General features: G+C 32.0%; 1 protein-coding gene across 4 annotated transcripts in view; it reads left to right on the top strand.

The window, feature by feature from the left end:
- The window catches only part of GRM5 (glutamate metabotropic receptor 5), a 725,366-nt gene that overhangs the window by 6,325 nt on the left and 696,609 nt on the right, over positions 1 to 22,432 (top strand). For all 4 annotated transcript variants that reach the window (XM_051987299.1, XM_051987297.1, XM_051987298.1 and 1 more), the window contains exon 2: positions 9,678 to 10,558. In XM_051987299.1, coding sequence (XP_051843259.1) covers positions 9,880 to 10,558 — 679 coding nt within the window. In that variant the 5' untranslated portion in view covers positions 9,678 to 9,879. The remainder of the gene's footprint in view (positions 1 to 9,677; positions 10,559 to 22,432) is intronic.

The following is a 22,432-nucleotide window of genomic DNA, read 5'->3' as shown; positions in this document are numbered from 1 at the left end:
CTCATTGTGTGCTACTGGATATAAACATCAAAATGTAAGTGTTATTAAAAAAACGTGAAAGCCTCATCACTATAGGGCACTGTAATAATGACATACCCTTTTTGCATCATAAGCTTTTGCAAAATAATTTAAAAAACTTAAAAGTTTAATTTGTTTTAATATACAGAAATGCTGAAATTCCTTAAAGTTCTTAAATAAAGGGAAATAAGCTTTGTGATTCTTTCTTTTTTAAAAATTTTACAATTTCAGGATTTTCATTTATTCTTAATTACTAGTATTTAATGGTTATTTAAAGCCACTCCTTTGCAGAATTCCCATGTTTCAGTTATTATCTCACTTCAATGATACATTTAAAATATACTAAAATGAGCCATATATCAAAAGCAATAATTTCTACCCTCATTTATGTTTCTTTTTGAGTACTTGAAAACAGCTCTTGAGTCAAGGCACTTCCGTTAATTATCTTAAATTTGAACCACTTAAATCAAATATGTTTGCCACATGATTGAAAAAATAAACCCAGAGTTAATTCTTGAAAAATATAAATTGTTGCCTGGATTTTTCAAGAAAATCTCAACATATGTAAATAAGCATGATGATATTGAAGTTTCTGGGAAAAAAACATAGTTTTGATTAAATTCATTATATTATTAATTCATGGAACTAGTGAATCAGATCTCCCCAAACAATAGGATTTTACTGATCCTTTTAAGAACAAGAACCTAGGGAAAACATCACCAAAAGGGAAGGAGTTATAAAATAACTTATAAAGCAATTTAAAGACAAAGAAAAAGAAATTATAAATACACATTAATATATATATATTTATATACATATTAATGAACTCTTTGTTTTATATAATAATAATTGGTAGATAAGTAACACTGCTCCCATGATTTTTTTTTTGTATAATGTAGAAAAGTTTAGAAAATGCCTAATATGGTAATCATAGCTGTCAAGGTATGGAAGAGTCTACTTTCATAATCTCTCATGTCTTTACTCAGAAAAAAAGAGCATGTATTTAACCATCTACTCCTTCAACTGAAATTAATGTTTATAGTAATAAACAATTCCCTTTTTACAAAAGAGCTTCTTTAAATTATTCTAGCCATTTCATAAATTGTTCTTCTGGTGTTGTTCTTGTATTGTTTTATTATGTATTAGAATATATAAATCTTCCCATTTCCTCCCAAATGATTTAAATTCAATACTTCTTTAAGAATATTCCAAAGGGGAAAACTAGAAAACTTCTTACTCTAACTTTATGAGTATGTAAAATTGTCTTCATGAATAATCTTGAATGTGTGGATACTCTTGGAAATGAAGGTCTACTTGTACAAACTATGACCAAACCTACTTATGTTGACAACAGCTCTTTACCACCTCCTTCTCATTTGTATAGGTATCATGCTGTGCACCATGATTATGTGAAAGAATTTCTCCTACCTATTATACTCTTCTTTCTCTTTTTTCCCAATTGTTTTATTAAGATCGAGTTATAAAAAAACAAGTCCCAGATCTTATTTAATTGGATTCCCTTTGTAAACACTAATGATGATAGGATTCAAAGGAGACACATGTATAATTTATCATATTTGAATAAAATAAATTTATCCTTGTTTACTACTTTCTTACTGCCCATTTATGTTCACTGGAATAAGCTTCTCTTCCCTCTTATGTCTGTATTTCACATTTTTTCTGAAGTTCTTTTCTTTTCATCAGGAATATCTGAAAGTCCTTCATTTCTTTAAAGTTTTATTTTTCCCCTTGTATTATAGTCAGTATTTCTGGGTAAATTACTCTTGATTGCAAACTCATATATTTTGCCTTCTGAATATTATACTCCAATTCTTTAGTGCTTTATAGTGGTGACTGGTAAAGATGTATGAGTCTGATTGTGATTTCTTAGTATGTGAATTCTTTCCTTCTAGTTGCTTGCATTATTTTTTCTTTGACATGGAATCTTGAGATTTGAGCTATAATATTATATATTACTATGATATTTCATTTTGGGGTTTCATTAAACATGTGATTCATGACTTATTTTCTACATTTATTACTGCATAACATTTTTCTGCATGTTATTTCCTTATATTTATATAGCAGTTTGTTCCCCATTCCCAAATTTATAGGCATTATTATGTTATATATCTATTTTCACTGTGTCTGGATTTTTTCAGTCATTTTTCAGTCAGTCCTGACTCTTATTGAGCCTATTTGAAGTTTTCTTGGCAAAGACACTAGAGAGATCTACCATTATGTTCTCCAGCTCATTTTATAGATGAGGACCTAATACAAACAGGGTAAAGTGACTCACCCAGGATCACACTGCTGGTAAGTATCTGAAGACAGATTTGATTTCAGAGAGATGAATCTTCCTGACTGCAGGTCTGGCACTCTGTTTGGTATGCCAATTAATTTACCTTAAAGGGATATCACATCCAATTACTTCTTTCAAAAGTATTCTCATTGCTTTCTAATTAAAGTATAGCCTCATTTACTTTATAAAATCCAGCACTATATGGAAACACATGATCCTCCCCTTCTTATTTCACATTTCATGTCTCTAGTCTCATATCTTTAAATACCTATTATACATCTCAAATTATTTTCTCAGAGAAATCTCAAACTTCAAATGTGCAAAACTGGATTCATTGTCATTCTCCCCCAAATTCTTTATTACTGTTGAAAACAACACCTTCCTGGCTATCATTCAAACTCACAACCTAGGTATTATTCTTAATTGCTCCTGCTCCTTCACCCCCTATTTCCAATCAGTTGCCAAATGTTCTCAATTTCACCTTCAAGGTGTCTTATATATGTCCTATTCTTTTCAGACACGACTAATAACCTGGTGCAGACTCTTATTTCTAGCTTGTTTTTTCACAATATTCTTCTAGTAAATATCTTTGCCTCATTTCAGTCCATTCTTTATTTAGCTACCAAATCAATTCCCCTAAAGCACAGATCTGACAATGTCAATCTCTCATCATTAAACTGCAATGGCTTTCTATTACCTCTATAATCAAATATAAAATCATTTTTGGTTTTGAAAGCCTTCTGACCCACTCTTACCTTTCTAGCCTTCTTTTAGCTTAGTTCTAAGTACTTCAGAGCTAGTGATACTAGCCTCCTTGCTGTTTCTCAGTCAAGGTACTTTATCTCCTGACTCTGCATTTTCATTTGCTCTACCTTAGAGTAATTCCCTCCCAATAAGTATTTCCTGGCTTCTCTACCCTCCCTCAAGTCAATTAAAATTCTACTTTCCAAAGAAACCTTTATGGATCAACTTACTACTAATGTCTTTCTCCCCCTACTCCAATATTATCTTCATTTCATCTAGACTATGTTGTTTCTCTTTCTCATTAGACTACAAACTCTGTGATAACATGGCTAGAATTTGGGTTTTGTTTATAAACCCAAAATTTATCATAGTTTCTGGAATACAGTAGCATAATAAATTTTTGTTGGATTTGATTTACATTACTGCCTTCACTACCTCACAATCCAATGAAAATGAAGTTTTAGATGCTCTTCATATATACCTTATCATTTTCTGCCTCCATATCTTTACTCATGTCATTGCATAGGATTGTAATGTTCACATCCTTTCTCCTAGTTCTCATCTCTGCTTATTGAAATTTTCCTCACAAGTTAATCATAGCCAAAGCAAATGTAACATTTTCCATAAAACTTTTCTTTTATTATGAGCTCCTTTGGTTTCATAGGGAACTTTTCATTTTCCCAGGTTCAAGTAAGTATCTCACAGAATCCAGGGGCACTGGACTGGTACTATGCAGAAAGCATATTATAATACCAATCAAATATGCAGAAACAGCCAGTTAGTAGGATGAGGAGCAAACAAATGACGTGCCTAAGATCAAAGTATTAAATGAAAATTGGATGTCTGGAAGCTCAAAGAAATGGCATTTCACATCAGAGACTTACATGCCTTGTGAATAACCCCAGGCAATTCCCTTATCTTCCCTGTTCTTTAGTTTCTTCACCTATAATATGAGGGAATTGGAATAAATCTTTTATTATATTTTCATACCCTAAATTCTATTTTCTAATTTTCTAGGTTCCTGGACTCATATGTCTTTTCTATTTAAAGCAAAAGGGAAATATGATTAATTTGCTTAATATGAAATGCCTCCATTTCATATTATTACAAAATAAAATATAGAGAGGAATCTAAAAACTATATTATATAAGGATTGGATCATAAGAGGAACTGGAAATATTCAGTCTAGAGAAGAGGAGAATCAGAAAGAACCTGATATCTATCTTCAAGTTCATCCAATTTTACACAATTTACCATGCTCAATGAGCTTGAACTGTCTTTTTTCTGAAAATCTGTAGTTATTATCAAATGTGATAATATTGATAAAGCACTTAGCATAGTGCCTGAAAAATGGTAGGCACTACATATAAATGATAGTTATTATTATTATTATGTTTAATGATATAATAAATGATAATTGGTTATTGAAAAATTCTAGGTACAAGTACCTCATGAAACTTCCTGTTTTTCTCCAGAGGAAAAAATAACTTTCTCTTTCTATGATATCAAATGTATTTTGATTATGTGCCTTTTCTATAATCATTATTTCCATTTTGTATTATACTTATTTGAGTGTCAGGCCCTCCAAGAGACTGTAACCTCCATGGTGATAGGCACTATGTTAAAATTGCATTTGCCTCTTTCCCAGAGCTTACCAGTGTTTTATATATTATAGGTTATTAATAAATGCTTAGTGAACTGGAGTGTGTCCTATATTATATGTAAACTAACATGAAAATGATGCTAGGTTGTCTTTTTGGTGTACAATGAACAATGGAAAGGGTATTCGTCTGCCTTGTGAGAGAAAACTAACACTCCTTAATTAAATTAGAATAGCTAGATTGAATTGCATCCTTTTTTTATTGTTTTGCTAAAAAAGATCTATTTCTAGACATCACTGGCAGTTAAATTACTGGTTTAAATGATTTACATTGAATTAGAGGGTTTAATCCTATCACCAGGACTTTTTATTAATACAAGAAATTGAAAATATTATTTCTATATGTTTTGCTTTTTTTTTTTTTTTTGCTTTATTCCCTTTTTTGTGCACCACATTTTCAATGAAAACTATCTCTTCTATTCTTCCTATACACATGCATTATTATTAGGTGTGCTAACAAGGTCACAAATATGTACTTCAGATTTACCAAATAATTTTGCTTTCTTTCATTTTATAAAGCTTTTAGTATCATTTCCCTCACAGAATCTCGTATCTGTTGTATGCACAACATACATCAATGGCATATAAACATCATTATGCATGTGTGCCCACAACATACATACACACATACAAACCTGTCTCATGATCAGGGCAGTGTTCAAACAAAGAAAATCATTTCAGTGTTTATTCCTGAGATATATGGTATAACTGTTTAATTATCTAGGTATATAAGAGTCCCAACTCTGGAAGATCACTATTTTTATGGAAAACATTAAAGATGATTTTAGAGGAAAACCACAATTTTCTGATCATAAATTAAAATGTATGAAAACCTTTTCACTTTTGTAAACATATAAATAAAATATATAAAATACATCATTGGAAATACTTTGCATGCTACAAATTCATAAATCTATTGTTTTCCCATGATATAGAAATAGGGTTTTATAGTTTAGAACCCAAAATATGTAATTGAGAAAATATTATGACACATTAAGAAATCAGAACATAATCTAATATGCCATGTACAAATGATTAACTGAACGGCCATTTCGTTGTTTAGAGGCTAGAAATATGAATTGAAAATATATTGTTGATTACTGGGTATTAATACTATTCCGAATTTCCAAATTTGGACCATTATTTATTCTTTGTAACTATGAAAATTATTTTCTTCTTTGTCTGTAGAGATAGGGCATCACATTGCCATATATATTTGTCTGATTCTTTACCATGACTATACTGGGAACATCCATCACCATAGTTTAAAAACTATGTTCCATATATTGGTATTATTTATTTATCTGATTTACCAATTTCAGAATATTATTTAAGTAGTATAGCTTTATATCTCAAATGGAGGTAGTCAAATGTCCAGCTATTACTGATACAGTAGATTTCATGAGAATCTTTAGATATAACCCAATATTGAGTATGTTAAATAATTCAGGGAAAGGAGGAGGGATATATATATTGAAAATATTCTTAGATATCTGCGTAATAGTGAGTAAGTAATAATGAGAGAAAAAAATAATGAAAAGACATTTATTAGGTACTTACTATGAGCTTAATCCTGCAGACACCAATGCAAAAGCAGACACTCCTCTCCCTCAAAGAACATACATTCTAATTCAAAAAATAAACTTTAGATTTTAATTGAGAGAGTTAAATTTATCTTACTATCTATCTTTGGAATTTAAAGGATTAGGAATCATGATTGGAAGATGCTAATAGAAAGGTGAACCTTCCTTAAATTAAAAAAAATATATTGAAATTCCATATAAAATTATATATTGATTTAATTTGCCTTGTGTATTCTTTATGGAATTTTCTTACATCTCTATCTTATGCAAAAAGTTATTGTTGCTACGATTATTTTCTTTTTTTATTTATCTCTCTCTTATTACCTTTGTGCTTATTAAAATCTGTGAACTCATTTATTTCCCTATATGGAGAGAATCATTTCATTTGGCTATATGTTCTTTTTTTTTAGTTTCATTTGCAGAGAAAATGTCAAGAAGAATGCAATTTATTTTTCTCTTAGTAATAGGTATTTTTTTATTCACTAGACTAAGATCTCACAGTTTGGTTAACATTTATAGATAATCTAAAACAATGATTTATTAATATCCTTTTATTGGTTTCAACTCTTAGATCCTATAATTCTTTGGTTTGAAATTCTGGATAAGATTTTCATAGGAAGAAAAGCTGTGAGAAGCCTTTTCATGTTTTGGATAAAGATGGAGTGTCAAAACATAGTAATGTATGGTGACTATATAATATGATTAGATGATAAAATTAATATACAAGAGACCTGGGAAAGTAACCAAGAAAAGCCGATTAGATGAGTGAAAAAGAGTAGCTAAAGTCTCCCTACTTCCATAAACTAATATCCTTCCACTATGGGACTATCAGGCTAGATACTCTCTTGGTTAAGAAGAAAATCTTGTTTTATATGGCATACTTTCTGTATAAGCATGATGCTATGGGAGAGATCTAATTGTTTGTCCTATTAGTTTGAAATTGTTACTTGGAATTTTTATTATAAAAGTGAATGTTTTCAGAGCATATGAGTTGATTTCTAGTACATCTAAATCAATACAAGTACTACTTCTATTATACTATACTTCTATTATATTGGTATAATATATTAATATTATATTAATATAATCTAAATTATATTTAGATTATATTAATTAATATAATCTAAAATAGATTCTATTTTATCTATATATTATATAGTTTCTCTTTTTTCTGTGTAATAGAGTTTCCTTTATATCTATATACAATTACCTATTTGATAAATAATAGTACTATCTCAAAGTCAGTATTAATAAAATGCATCAGTTTTGTATTTGCATTTGCTACCTGCCAAATCAACTATGATTTTAAGGAGTAGCTAGACATATTATAACATCTCTCTTTATATATACCCTACTGCTCCATATTATGGGAATGAGAAGAGTTTTCTGTGTATTGGAGTAATGAACTAGCCTTTTTAGGAATAGCCATTGATAATTTTGTCCTCTTCTTTCTTTAACTGTTTGGCTTGAGAAATAATTCACATTTATCTTGAAAATATACATGCCTCTTTGACCTAAATATATATGAACAGAAGGCTTAAAGGGAAGAAATAAGGCCTAAAACCAAATATATTCAGACACACATTTAATTTTTTTTCTGGCATATCTATATGTTATCATAACACATACAGCATATGAAGTTGAAAATTTAGCATTTTGTTCATATCCGTTTCAAGTCTATACATTGCTAAACATCTAGATATTTAGAAATATCCAAATATTTTAGTAGCTTTCCTTTTTTATTTGTGTGGTCAATATGGTTAAATACAATTTTAATCTGTTGTTTTGAAGAGCTATAGAATGAATTGATGCTTTGAGGGGAAGAAAGGAATCCTTTAAATACCTAGATGGAATCAAAAATAATGTTGTCACATGTAATAAATCTGTTACCATTAACATGTATAAACACTGCAATAGATTTTTTACCTATCTTGAATATTCTTAAGATAATAATTTCCAAAAAAAATTAAAATTAAAGAAAAGAGGACAGGAGATCTTAGTATTTAGAAGTGAACGGATGATAGGTAATATATTGTTCAACCTTTGCACTATAACTAAGAAAACGAGCTTTGACATTGTGAAGAAACTTACACAATGTCACAGATAGTGATTAGGAAAACTGAGACCCACATATACATTCCCAGATTCAAAATTCAGTGCTCCCGCACAGAACAAAAGGTTTTTGATGAAATGCTTTTAAGTATTGGGAATTTCTCAATTGACAACCCTTTTTTAGAATTTGGACTAAATGATGACTAACAAGACAAAATTGCTTTCTTTAAACTTTTACAGAGATAAATATATTAATGGCCAAGCCAAATTGTTTACTTGGAAGATGTTATCAAGCCCAAATGTTTATAGCATCACTGATTATTCTGACATGGCCTCAGAAGTTAAATTATATTAATTTTAAGAAGCCATTATTTCAGAAACACTTTTGAGGACTGAGCAATGTTCTATATAATTCACTTGTATCTTAATTCAGATATGAAATGCTTTTGAGGATTTTATAGTTTTCATGGCACTTTTATTCCTAACTATCCTGTCATCCACTTGAATACATATATACATACATATCTATATATAAATAAATAATTATTGTTAAATGGCATGTCTCTATTACACATTGTATGGTTTACCAGATAATGCAGCTCTGCATTATCTGACTATATGCATAAAGACTGATTGTTTTACTTTAATTCATTTTCTTCATCTTTAAAATTTGAATAATAACAGCTACCCTGCCTCTCTTACATGGATGTTGTGCCAATCAAATGACATCTGTGGAAATACTTTGTTAACTATAAAGGCTCTACTTATGCTACCTGTTATTATTATCTGTGCTACAGTTTTACTCTTAGCCTGATCCCTTTCTTTCCCTATCCCATCCGTATAGGCTTCAACCCATCACCTTATGTCAGGGAATATTCAAAATAATAGCTAATATTTACAGAGTACTTATTACTTATCAGGTACTATGCCAATCATTTTGAAATTATTTTCTCATTTGATTCTTGGAACAGTTCTGAGAGGAATAAACTATTATTATGATTCTCATTTTTAATGACGAGGAAGCTCACCCAAACAGAGGTTAAGAAATTTGTTCAGTCACACAGCTGGTAGGTATCAGGTTGGATTTAAATTTGGGTCTTCCTGACTACTATATATTATCTAACACACCAACTAAAGATCAAATATGGATTCGATTATTTATTTGCTTGTTTGTTTGTGGGTTTTTTTTTTGGGGGGGGGCTTCCATGCCACTGCCATCCCTGGGCTTTTATTTCCATGATTATAAGTAATTGACATCTTACCCAATAAGTGAAAGTGCATTCATAGCTAAAAACGTTTTTTTCCCCCTCCTCTTTAGGTTATGAAGATTATGCTCCTCTATCTGATTCCATGCAGTTGGTGCCCTGGGAAATTATGGCGGTTCTTTAAAGAACAGATGAAAATGGATGGTTAAGTCCCTGATTTTCCACACATTTTATCCAGAACTTTGATTGAATTTATCTTTAAAGCATTTTTTATTACAACATGTCACCTCTACTGGCTTGAAACTTATTCTTAAAATGGTCCTTTTGTTGTTCCTGGCAATCCTGCTTTTGAAGGAAGATGGTGGTAGGAATTCTGACTTTCTGGTTTCTGCACAGTCCAATGAAAGGAGAGTGGTTGCTCATATGCCTGGTGATATCATCATTGGGGCTTTATTTTCAGTCCATCACCAACCTACTGTGGACAAGGTCCATGAGAGGAAATGTGGAGAGGTCAGGGAACAATATGGCATTCAGAGAGTAGAGGCCATGCTCCACACTCTGGAGAGGATTAACTCAGACCCAACACTGTTGCCTAATATTACATTAGGCTGTGAAATAAGGGACTCTTGCTGGCATTCTGCTGTGGCCCTGGAACAAAGCATAGAGTTCATAAGGGATTCCCTCATATCTTCAGAAGAGGAAGAGGGTTTGGTGCGTTGTGTTGATGGCTCCTCCACCCCATTCCGCTCAAAAAAACCCATAGTTGGGGTGATTGGCCCTGGTTCCAGCTCTGTGGCAATACAGGTCCAGAACTTGCTCCAGCTTTTCAATATACCTCAGATAGCATACTCAGCCACAAGCATGGACTTAAGTGACAAAACATTGTTCAAGTATTTCATGAGGGTAGTGCCATCAGATGCCCAACAGGCTCGGGCCATGGTGGACATCGTGAAAAGATACAACTGGACCTATGTTTCTGCTGTTCACACAGAAGGTAAATTTTTATGATATCAAGAGAATATTTTTCTAAATTATTGACAGCATCTTGCTTTCCTGTTTATAATATTGGTATCTGCAAAACTAAATGAAAATACTGCTTACTTTTCTGGCTTGGAGTCAGCTCTATGCATGTTTAGATGAAGACTAAAAATTAGAAGTTATATTCATTTAAATTACCCATAGTTTCAGTTTAAATTTTATTAGAAGAACTGACCAAAGATAGAATTACTTTATGTCATAGGCAGAATTTTAACGTCAATGGCCTATAGAGAATGAAGAGCGAAGTGAGCTTACTCAGAATATCTCTCCCACAATGATATTAACTAAACAGGAGATTCACCAGTAATCTGAATGTCAATGGTAAATCATTAGAAAGCTAAGAAACTTGGCCTCATGAAGGTTACTGAAATCTATTTAGACATGTGATATGGAATATATGTAATAGAATAAAGTCAGGGAGGAAGGAATAAGAATGAACAGAAACAGGTCAGATATCAGGAATAGAATATTACAACTGCTACTGCTGCTGCTAGTGGGAACTCTTATAGAAATTTATCTTATGGAAAGAATGTAGAGGAGAATTCTGCTAAAAAAAGAAATTTAGTATTTGAAATAGTAGAATACTGGTTCATTGAATTTCCTAGTTATGCAAAAACCCTATTTCAAAACTTTTTATTGAAAATACTTTAAGAAGATTGTAATCCAGTTTCACATCTTAGTAAATACTGTATATTGACTATCATATTCCTATGATAATTAAACATCTTGTAGGGTGCTGGGATTATGAATCTATTTATGTTTACTTATTGTCTAATTGTATATGTTACTAAATAAAAGGGGTTCTTAATCTAAAATCTTTTAAAATAGAAAATTTTAACCATTTAATAACAAAACTTGTTTCTTTTACAATTCCACATTTTGCTCTATAAACTTTCCCAATGTGATAAAGAGGTATATGATTCATAAAAAAAGGTTAAGAATTGCTGATCCAAAAGTTTTAGGATATTGGTTTAAATATTTATTAATAACAGGTTGTGATCTGAAAATATGACTTTGAAAAAAATTCAAATGTCACCTTGAGATTTGTTTGCTTATAAGTTTTTTTTATTTTATCAGTGGCCTCTTTTCCTCAGTGTATGCTGAGAACAAAATCAACTATTGAAGGTTTAATTTAGTATCTTTCATATAAGTATTATACCATTGAAGAGGAAAAAAATCATGACTTGAACATGCAAGATTTTAAAAGGTCATATAGCAAAACCATCTTCATTCATTTATTCCTAATCATTCATTGATAAAATCAGCAAATGGTTGCTGTGACTATTTTGGTTAAATAGCAATACCAGACATTAGAAGGAATATTGAGATGAATGACAGGATCATTATCCCGAAGAGGCTTGCAGCGTAGTAGGATAAATAAGGTTGGGATTCAAATAGCTATAAAAGAGTATATGCTGTGGTTATCTAAAAATGGGAAAAAAAGGTATTTAGAAATTCATTGGAAAGAAAGAGAACTTCCCCCTGGATATATTAGCAATAGTTTCAGGAAACACATGACATTTGAATGGGGTTTGAAGTTTGTCATCAATGACAGGAGAAAAGGGAAAAGGGGTTATGCAGGGGTCCTCAAACTTTTTAAATAGGGGGCCAGTCCCTCAGACTGTTGGAGGGCTGGACTATAGTAAAAACAAAAACTTTGTTTTGTGGGCTTTAAAAAAAGAAACTTCATACCTTGAGTGAGGGGGATAAACATCCTCAGCTGCCGCATCTGGCCCGCGGGCCGTAGTTCGAGGACCCCTGGAGTATTTCAGTTACTAAGAGCAGCATATATAAAGGTGAAAGTGTAGGAATGTGAAATATATATATGTATATATATACACACACACACATACATATACATGTTCAGGGAGTTGACAAATAAGTACTTTATAAAGGAATGTTTTGCACATAGTAGGAAAACAATAAATTATTGTTGAGCTGAATTGAAATGATAAAACTACTTCTTGGGATCAAATATTAGAAATCTTTGAATACTAACTATATGTATGGGAGGGAGGTGTATGTGTGGATGTATTTCAGTTACACACACACACAAACAAACACACATATATTTAATTTCCTTAAATATAACACAAATGGTTAATGAGCAGTACTGTTCTTATCAAAGCTTCAGATCTGTCTATTATTCATACATTACCCCACCCACCTAAAAACTATGCCCTAAGCCAGAATATGTTGTGCCTGCTACTATCTCGCATAGACTTCCGAATACTTTTTATGGAAAGAAATCTTTCTATTTTCTGATTCAACCCATTAAATGATGGATACTTTAAGCCATTTTATATTATAACCTCTTTATGTGAAAACTTATATCATTTGACAATGACTTGATATTTCAGTGGCAATGAAAATTGCAGGCAATTTTTGAAAGACCAAAAGTTGATTGCTCAATATGAAACAATGACTATGCTGTCTTAGGAGAAAGCATGTCTAAAATAGAATAAAACTTGGTGCAATGTAGAGTCATAACTAGAAATTTTTGTGCCTAATTCAAATTTCACGAATTACATTTAGCAATCTCTAACACAGTAATATGTAGGATTCTATTTAATTGAATTCTTTCTAACTTGGGGCTAGGTGCTAATAGGTAGCTAGGTGATGCATTGTATAGATCAGTGCTAGAGTTAGGAAGACTCCTTCCTGAGTTTAAATCTGGCCTCAGAAATGTTATACCTTTGAATCCCTAGGCAAGTAATGTAAGCTTTTTTGCCTCATTTTATTCATCTGTAAAATGAATTAGGGAGGGAAATGGTCAACTACCCCAGCATCTTTGTCAAGGAAACCTCAAATGGGGTCCTAAAGAGTTGGACAAAACTGAAAATATACGGTAACAATTAGGTGCTAAGTTCTGTTATGCTAGGTAATGGTGATGAAAGAAAGATTCAAAATACTGTTAGCACCCTCTAAACTAAGGATCTAACTTTAGAAATCTGTGGCAAAATCTGAGATGCTATGTCTTAGTAAAGACTCTACTGGAAGTTATTACTAAATTGAATTTCTCTATCCTATTTGTCACTCCTTCATTGAGTTTTTACACACAGTTGAATATTAGCCTGTGGAAATATTGTGCTTTTTCTCCTAATTTTCATTGGGTATACCCACTATTAAAGACCAATAAATGTTTCTCTGTCTTTTTAGTTGACAAATGAAAGGCCTTGAAATAGTTTTGCTATTAAAAATATTTTTGACTCAAGACTCCTTTATTCATAATGACATGCTATGGTGCCAGATACACTAATTGTACCCTTGATGGATATGACAGTATTAACTAATCCGCAGAGCAATCTGAAGTTTCAGAATTTTTAGGGATTGTGAAGATTAATTTATCCTGCTATTATTATTGCCTATAATTTATATGTGTTCACAAACTCTGAGAATCTGTTACCTGTACACTTTTATATTAGATTACAAATGCATTCAAGCCTTCAAGGCAAAAAGTCACATTAGATATGAAGGGAGTGAGGAATTAACTGATAAAGACTGCCCAAATATCAGTCCCAAATGTATTGAGAGGAGAAATGAGGAGAGATTTTAAAAACCCTTTCTTGAAGTATTATTTGATGTTGATGGGACATACCTCACTAGTAATTTATAATTATGTGTTACATACAACTGTGACATACAGCTACAATTTCTTTCATGTAAACTGAAATAATAATTTAGATCCTCCTTCAAGGGTCTAAATAATTATGTTTGGAGTTTGGGGCCAAGTTTTTTTTTTTAATGCAATGATGAATCACGGTTATTTTTAAAAATTCTGTCTTGTTGGGTAATAAGAATTGTGTTTACTGGTCCAAGCTATAAAATATGGGAACAATATTTCTTCTCTACTCTTCACTTTTTAGCATACAATACCAAGAAAACAAAAACATTTTTTCTACTCTGGGCATCTGTCCAAATTAAAGGGACAAAAAACAAGTATTGTGACAATAATTACCATAGTAAGGAGGAAAGGGCATGGAATATTGAGTAAGATGACTTTGATTCCAGTCTTGGATTTTCCACTTTCTGGCAATACCATCTCTTTGGACTTCAGTTTCTTGATGCATAATTATGAGGGATTTGGATTAGATTATTTAAAAGGTCTATTAAATTTATAATTATGTCATCCTGTGATCTGTTTTCATATCTCTTCTCTATAGAGAAACCATTCTCTATACCCAGAACAGACATACCAATAATTTTGACAAAAGGAAAAAAAAATATTATGCAGTATTTTACAATTCAAAGAAAATACAAATCAGATATTTTAAATCTAGAATTCTGTAATAATTAAAGTGTTTTAAGTATTTTTAGGGAAGAATTAAATGATGGGAAGTGTAAAAATCAGACAGAGTTGCATTTGTTTGAGAGTGAAATGATTCTTTTGCTGAATGCATTTTGGAGGTTTGGAAGAAGGATCGATAAAGCTTTATCTTTAAATAAAGATAAGTTAGTGACATGAAAATTTTGTCATATTTAACGAACTATACACTTGAGATTTTGAGGAGATAATGACTAATACAGGTAGGTATTAGACTTGTAACTTCACTGGTGTAGAGCATTGTAAAATGAGTCATTCTTTTAATTCATGTAATATATTTGATTTATTCAATAAACTGTGCCCAGTACTGTGCAAAGTGTTGAAGATGCAAAAAAGAGGCAGAGGATTGTTCCTGTCCTCAAGGGTCTCAAAAACTAGTGGAGGACACAGGCGTCATCCAATATGTATGAATATACAGTAAAAATGTACAAAACAAGCTATATCAGGATAACTGTTGTTATTAAAAGAGAGAAAATATAGGAATGAAAGGAGTTGGGGGAATCTTCCTTTCAAAGGTGTAATTTTAGTAGGGACATAAAAGAATCTGGTAAAGTTTGTGATAAGAACAGAGGAAGGAGAGCATTCTAGTAATGGGGGACAATCAAAGAAAATATCCAAAGCAAGAGAATGGAGTGCATTGTTCCTGGAACAGTTAGAAAGCTAATGTCATTGCATTGAAGAGTGTGTATCAAGATGTACATAAGACTTAAAAGTTAGAAGGGCAGTAGGTTATGAATATCTTTGAATATCAAACAGAGCAATTTGTATTTGCTCCTAAAAATTCTGGAGTTTATTGAGTGAAGGGGTGGAGTGACAGTATCAGACTTGCATTGTAGGAAAATTACTTTAGTGATTGAATGGAGAATGGATTGGAGTAGGCAGAGACTTAAGAGAGGCAGTTCCACCAGGATGTTATTGCAATAATCATTATTAATGAGGGCCTTTATTAGAGTGGTGTTGGTGTCAGAAGAGAGGACATATTTGAGGGATGTGGTAAAGCTAAAATATGTTTTGACAATAACTTTATTGTGGAAGATGAGAAACAAGAATCCAGGATGACTCCTAGGTTGTTTAAACCTAGGGGATAAACATAGTGCTGTCCTTTATTTTGATGTGAAAGATAGAAGGCATTTATTGAGGACTTATTTTGTTCCTGGAACAGTTATAATATAGGTTCTTGGGAGAGGGAAAGAACAATGTAAGAGTTCAGGTATTCAAAGAACTTTTATTCCTTTGGAGAAATGTAATTGTACAAATATTCTTATGAAATCAGCAAAAGCATTGTGTTGGAAGTGACACGTGGAGGTTTTTCTGCTATGGTAAAAATTTTAGACCCTCTAGAGATCTTTTAAGTACAACCTGTTAAGGTTGTATAACCTATCAGTGACAATTCTAAGATTAGAATTCAAAATTATTCATTTCTGACTTAGGCCACACTATTTCTCTATTGAACTCCTAAACTGGTGCTTTGAAAAATGAATGAAATGCACAGGTAAGATAAACATGAAAAGTTTCTTAAAAAGAAAAGAGACCACAATAAAAAGATGTATCTGCTTCTCTCCAGTCCCCTCCAGAGATAATCTTTTGCATATAACTGCATTCATTTTTAGTTAGCCTTCAAAACTGGGCCTTTTTTGGTTCCCAGGGAAGAAATTAATTACAGTCACAAGAAAATAAATTAAAGAGAAGGAATGCAGCACCAACTTGACCTCACAGAATACCTTACTTTTTTGTGAGTCTGGTGATAAGAACAGGCTGTACCTGGATGTTATTAGTCACATCTTCATTTCAGACTCCTAAACTCTGTCCTTCAGATGCTAATTATAGGGAGCAGCAGAGTCCGTTACTCACTTTTTTAAGAGCAAGAGAACATATTGTCAAGTGATACAGAGTTATGTATCAACCTGGGGCCTTAGTAATTCATCAATGCAAGTAGTAATGAAGATTTTATCCAAGCACAATGACAAATGTATTCTGGCAAAGCCTAAGGATGTTACCAAATATTAAGGAGGTTTTTCTTTTTCTTTTTGGCAGGGAAGTTATGTGCATATTCAGATTGTGGTTGTGGTTGTGGGAAAGGAGAGGATGTACACTGATGATGAATTTTATTCTCAACATTTCTAATACAAAATGGCTGCAAGAGAAACTCATTATTTAGTCTATTTTCCCCCTCTACCACTATTGGTAAATTTTGATTAAAAAAAAGATGATATATATATATACACACAAATAGACTTGATACTCATGGAAATAAAAACCATTTTTATGTGTTTGAATAATATTAAGACAAAATAAAATTTCAAGGCACTAATTATAAAAACAGGTATAGTCTTTGAACATAGGGTAGCTAGAGTGCTAATCACTTCTATCAGTGTGGGAATCAGAAGGCTTGAGTTTGAATTTCAGATCTGTTACAGCCTGAATGATTTGGAGCAGGTCACTTCACTCTTGATCATGCTAAACCATATTTTTCTTATCTGTAAAAAGATAGAAAATAATATAGTTTCTATATCCCAGGGAAATAATTTCACATAATCTTAGCATTGGGATTTCAGATGCCATTGAATGGGAATGATAATTTATTGAAAGATTCTTCTAAAGTACACTTACCAAATGATTACCTATCTTAGTTGGAAGCCTTTTAATTACCTTAACCAATTATATTCTGGAAGCAGTCTATTCCACTTTTGGATAGCTCTTAATCTTAGGAAGTTGTTTCAAATCTAACTTTCTCAGTGTTGACTCACTGATTTTTGTTCTGTCTTCTGGGAATAAAAACAAGTCTTATTTTTTCTCCAAATGACCCTCTTTCACAAACCAAAAAACAATTATCTTATTCTAAGTCTTTTCACTTCCAAATTAAAAAAAAAATAATTCTTTCAATGAATTCTCATAAGGAATAATGCACAATTTTGATTATCTTCTTCTAGTAAGTCCCCAATCTTTCCTAAAAATATAGTCAGCCAGGTAGCACATTGGATAGAGTGCAAAACCTGGAGGCAGGAATACTAATTTTCTTCATTTCAAATACAACCTCAGATACTTAATAGCTGTGAAACCTTGGGATAGTCATTTCATCCTGTTTGCCTTAGTTTCCTTATCCATAAAATGAGCTAGAGAAAAACAATGGGGAATAACTTTATTATTGTTGTAAAGAAAATTCTAGATGGAATCATGAGAGTTGAACACAGATGGAAATGACAAAACAACAGAACATTAAAAGCCAAAATTATCTGACAATGCAATGTAGAGCAGAATATCACTTCCCTAATTCTGTACTCTATGCCTCTTTAATGTAGGTGAAGATTACATTTGGCTATTTTAATACTTTGTTGATCAGTATTGAGATTACAATTGGGTCTGGTTCTTCAAGCAATTCTGAATTTAACCTTATGATGTCATTATGTAGTCCACATTTTTGCCATATTGCTTACAGCAATAGCATAAGAGATTTTGTCAAATGCTTTCCTAAAAGCTAGTTTGAATTACAATATTCTTCCTCTACCAGGTTAGTAGTTAAGTCTACCCTCCCTTCCAAAAATAAAGTGAAAGCATTTTAATAAGGCTAATAATTTTCTTGACAATTTGCTTCTGATTCTTTGTGATTTCTGTTTCCATTTATTGTTCCTTTATAATCATACCTTTAATGAAACAATGTAGGTTTCCCCCTCCCCCCAGGAAACAAATCAGTTTTACTGATCTATTACTTACAGACTTCCTCTTGTGACTCCTTTAGAAAACTGGTACATCATTTGCTTTTTTTTCATTCCTGAAGCACCTCTTCTATCCTCTTGGCATTTCAAATGTAATTGATAGTAGCTTCATAGTCACATCTGCCAGATCTTCGAAAATTCTCTGTTGATATGCAGAACACCTGATCCAATGATCATTGGATCATAAGATCACACATGTAGACCTGGAAAAGACTTTAGAAAATTTCAGTATAACCTTATTTTACAAATGAGAACATTCTGGCCTAGAGAGATTAAGTGACTTGCTTAAATTCACATAATAGTGACTGATGTTGCATTTGAATCTTTATTCTCTCATTGCAAATCTAATGTACTTTCTACAAAAAGTGAGAATAGTTTCAAATTCTTCCTTTTTTTTTTTTTTTTTTTGGTGAATCAAATTGAGTTTGACTTGCCAGGGGTCACATACCTAGTAAGTGTTAACTATCTGAGGCCAGACTTTAACTCAGGTCCTTCTGACTTCAGGGCCAGTGTTCTATCTACTTCACCATCTAGTTTCCCCAATACTTCAATTTTATAATTTTGTTACACATCTGTACCTCAGTTTTTGTACCTGTGGAATTATGAGTTAAAATACATAATTTTCTAAAGTTCTTACAATTTCTAACAACTCATATTCTGCATTCTATCAGTAAACTGAGTTCCAAAGACATCAAAATTTTTCGTGAAGTTACAAAATCAGAGACAGAAACAGGAATAGAGTAAGAGAATTCTAGAATTTAAAAGTTAGAAGGGAATAGTGAGTTAATCTTTTAGGTCATCTGATTTGTTCCCCTTTAAGCTAAGTATTTTTTGATCTTTCTAATAGACTATACTTTCTTCAGCATGTTCACTTGTCTGAATTGAGTATGAGAGATAATACTTTCATTTATCTTTAATAATCAGATGTGATAGCTTTTGATTTGCCTGTGTCTTTATTCATGTCACTGTGACCCAGTGACAAACTCTGAACACGAAGCATCGATACAAATGGGAACATCATAATTAACTGTCAAATAATCATTCATCTAGCAAGCATTCCTCAATACTAGAGGATACAGTATTTAAAAGGAAAATTATTGATACAATTTTCTAGATGGACTTTCTGTTTTCTTTGTTAAGAATTTGGTTTCCTAGGCCCCTCTGGAGGAAATTTATTCTGCAGAGTTCTGAAGGTGAAAAGAGTGTGCTTTCCAACAAAGCAAATTCTTTGCAAATTTTTTTTAATATTCATAAATAACTTGTTTATGACCTTACAGAAATCAATGAATTGAATTCACATAGTATTAATTACTGAATAGTAAACTATAAATTACTATATTTTTGAGAATCAAGCAAATAATACATGCATTAAGAGCCTTCAATCTTACTGGATTGCAACGTAATCACTAGCAGCTCAAGGACTCATTCAGAAATTAAAACAAAGTGAAATTTGGAGACTTTTCATTCCCAAGCACCAGAGATACATGGTGATGCTCTGGTCTACTTCAGGTCAAATAGATACATTCCTAGATCTTCTAAAAGAGAGCTACAAGGAAGGGTGTGCAGGTGTTCAGGAGAAATGGTAAAGGTATAATGCTTCAAAAGATTTAGAACTGGGAGAGGAACTTAGGGATCATTTAGGCATATTACACCTTAATTTCTAGCAATGTCTGATAAAACCTTTTATCATGATATCCTGGCCAAGATGGAAAGATGTGGAATAGGTAATAGGAGAGATAAGTAGGTTGAGAATTGGTTCATTGACTGGACTGAAATAGTAGTGATTGATGGGTCAGTGACAATGTGGAGGTTCATAGTAGGTGGTTAACAAGTGTAAAGTGATTGGTTAGTGGATTTTGTGGGAGTTCTGTACTTAATCCATTCTGTTTAATATTTACAACAGTAGCTTTTTCTATCAATATTTATATTTATCTTTTTAAATACTATGAATTGGATGAATGCAGAGAGGACAATCTTATCAAAGTTGTAGATGATACAAATATAAAAATAATAGCCAATATTTTATATGTCTATATCAGAATCTGAAATGAATTTGGGTTTGGGATTGGGAATTATGGATACAATCTAATAAGTTAAAATAGAATGTGGAAAATGCAAACTATTTTAAAATTACTTTATGAAGAATAGGAAAAAGGAAATTTGGCTCAATATTAGCATATATGGGGGGGAAATCTTTATTGTTTTTGTGGGTTGTAGGATCTATATTATTTAGCAATCTCATGGTAGCCAAAAATGTAACATAATATTAAGATGTCTTAACAGTTACATAATGCCTAGATCATCAACAAGAAAAGTCATAGTCCAATAATAATCTTTTCTCAAAACAACAAATTTGCGTTATTACGTTCAATTCTGGAGCATATCACTATTATTTTATATTCTTTTTATTTTATCAAATGAAGAATATAAACAAAATGACAAATTTAAAAAGAGTACACTAGGATGGTGAAAACACTTAAAATCATCTCATTCTATAATAAGTTGAGGAAGCTAGAGAGGTATAGTTTAAATAAAATAATATTTAGGATATTGGGGCTGTCTTTGAATATCTGGATGTTAGCCATTACTAGAAGGTTTAGTAAAAACCGAAGAACTAGAATCTATAGGGAATATGTCCTGTCTCAACAGAAAATAGAATTCCCTAGCATAACTATCCATTCGAAGAGTGGGCTGCCTCAAGAGATACTGCATTTGCCATGATTAGGGGCCAATATTGTTTTTGTTTTTGTTTGGTTGGTTCATTTTTTGTTTATTTGTTTTGCCTCTTTTTGTTTCCCCAGCACAGTAATTGACACACTGATTCAAGCACAAGTTTAAAGATACTTTATTTGTGTAGGGAATTCCTGTTCAGGATGGCTTGGACTGGATGAACTTTGGGGTTCATTTCAGCCCTTAGATTATGTGTTTTATGTTGCTATAACCTAGGAAAGACATTAATTTACAATGGGCAAGGTCATCCACTGTCTCCTGGGTTATTTCCAGTTGTCTTGACTTTTGTCTTGCCACTGGACTCTGATGACTCTGAAGGAGAATATGAGGAAAATGACTTTTGGTAGCTTGGCCTCACATAAAACAAAATATTGCCTTCTTGATATCATTGTTCCTCTTTGAGAATGAAAGACATAAAACAATCACCACCACCAACAGAACTCTATAGTCCCAGGAAAGAAAGGTTGGCGCTCTGAATTTTTGTGTATGTACCGCCATTATTTGACTATGTGAAATAACAGTCTCTCTTAATATGTTGCTTTCTATAATGAGATGATTGGGTCATAGATTACAGATATTGAAATAGAGAAGATATGTTTAGTTCAATCCAATTATTATACAAATATGAAAACTAAAACTCAGAGGAATGAAGTGCCAGTCAGTGGTGTAAGAGAAGGAATTTAAACTTAAGTCATCAGGCTCCAAATGTATAGATATCTAATGGCCTCTCCAGCTATAATGACACGATTATATAATCTTTAGAGCATAGATGATGCTGGAGTCAGAGAAACTAGCTTCTAATCCTCTCTTTGAGGTTTCTACCTATGAAATTTTGTATTACTTAATCTCCCCAAGCTTTACTTTCCTTATATTTATTTTAAAATAGTATTTTCTTTTTTTCTCTTTTATTTCTTTTCAATTTATTTTTTTAACACATATTACTTTATGAATCATGTTGGGAGAGAAAAATCAGCAAAAAGGGAAAAACTATAGGAATGATAAAGAACTAGAAAAAGTTAACCTAGCATGTTTTGATTTACATTCAGTCTCCTTAGTTCTCTTC

This window comes from Antechinus flavipes, chromosome 3, assembly GCF_016432865.1.
Source record: "Antechinus flavipes isolate AdamAnt ecotype Samford, QLD, Australia chromosome 3, AdamAnt_v2, whole genome shotgun sequence".
Classification (NCBI taxonomy): Eukaryota; Metazoa; Chordata; class Mammalia; order Dasyuromorphia; family Dasyuridae; genus Antechinus; species Antechinus flavipes.
Note: the sequence above shows the minus strand (reverse complement) of the source record. Positions and strands in the feature narration are given on the sequence as shown.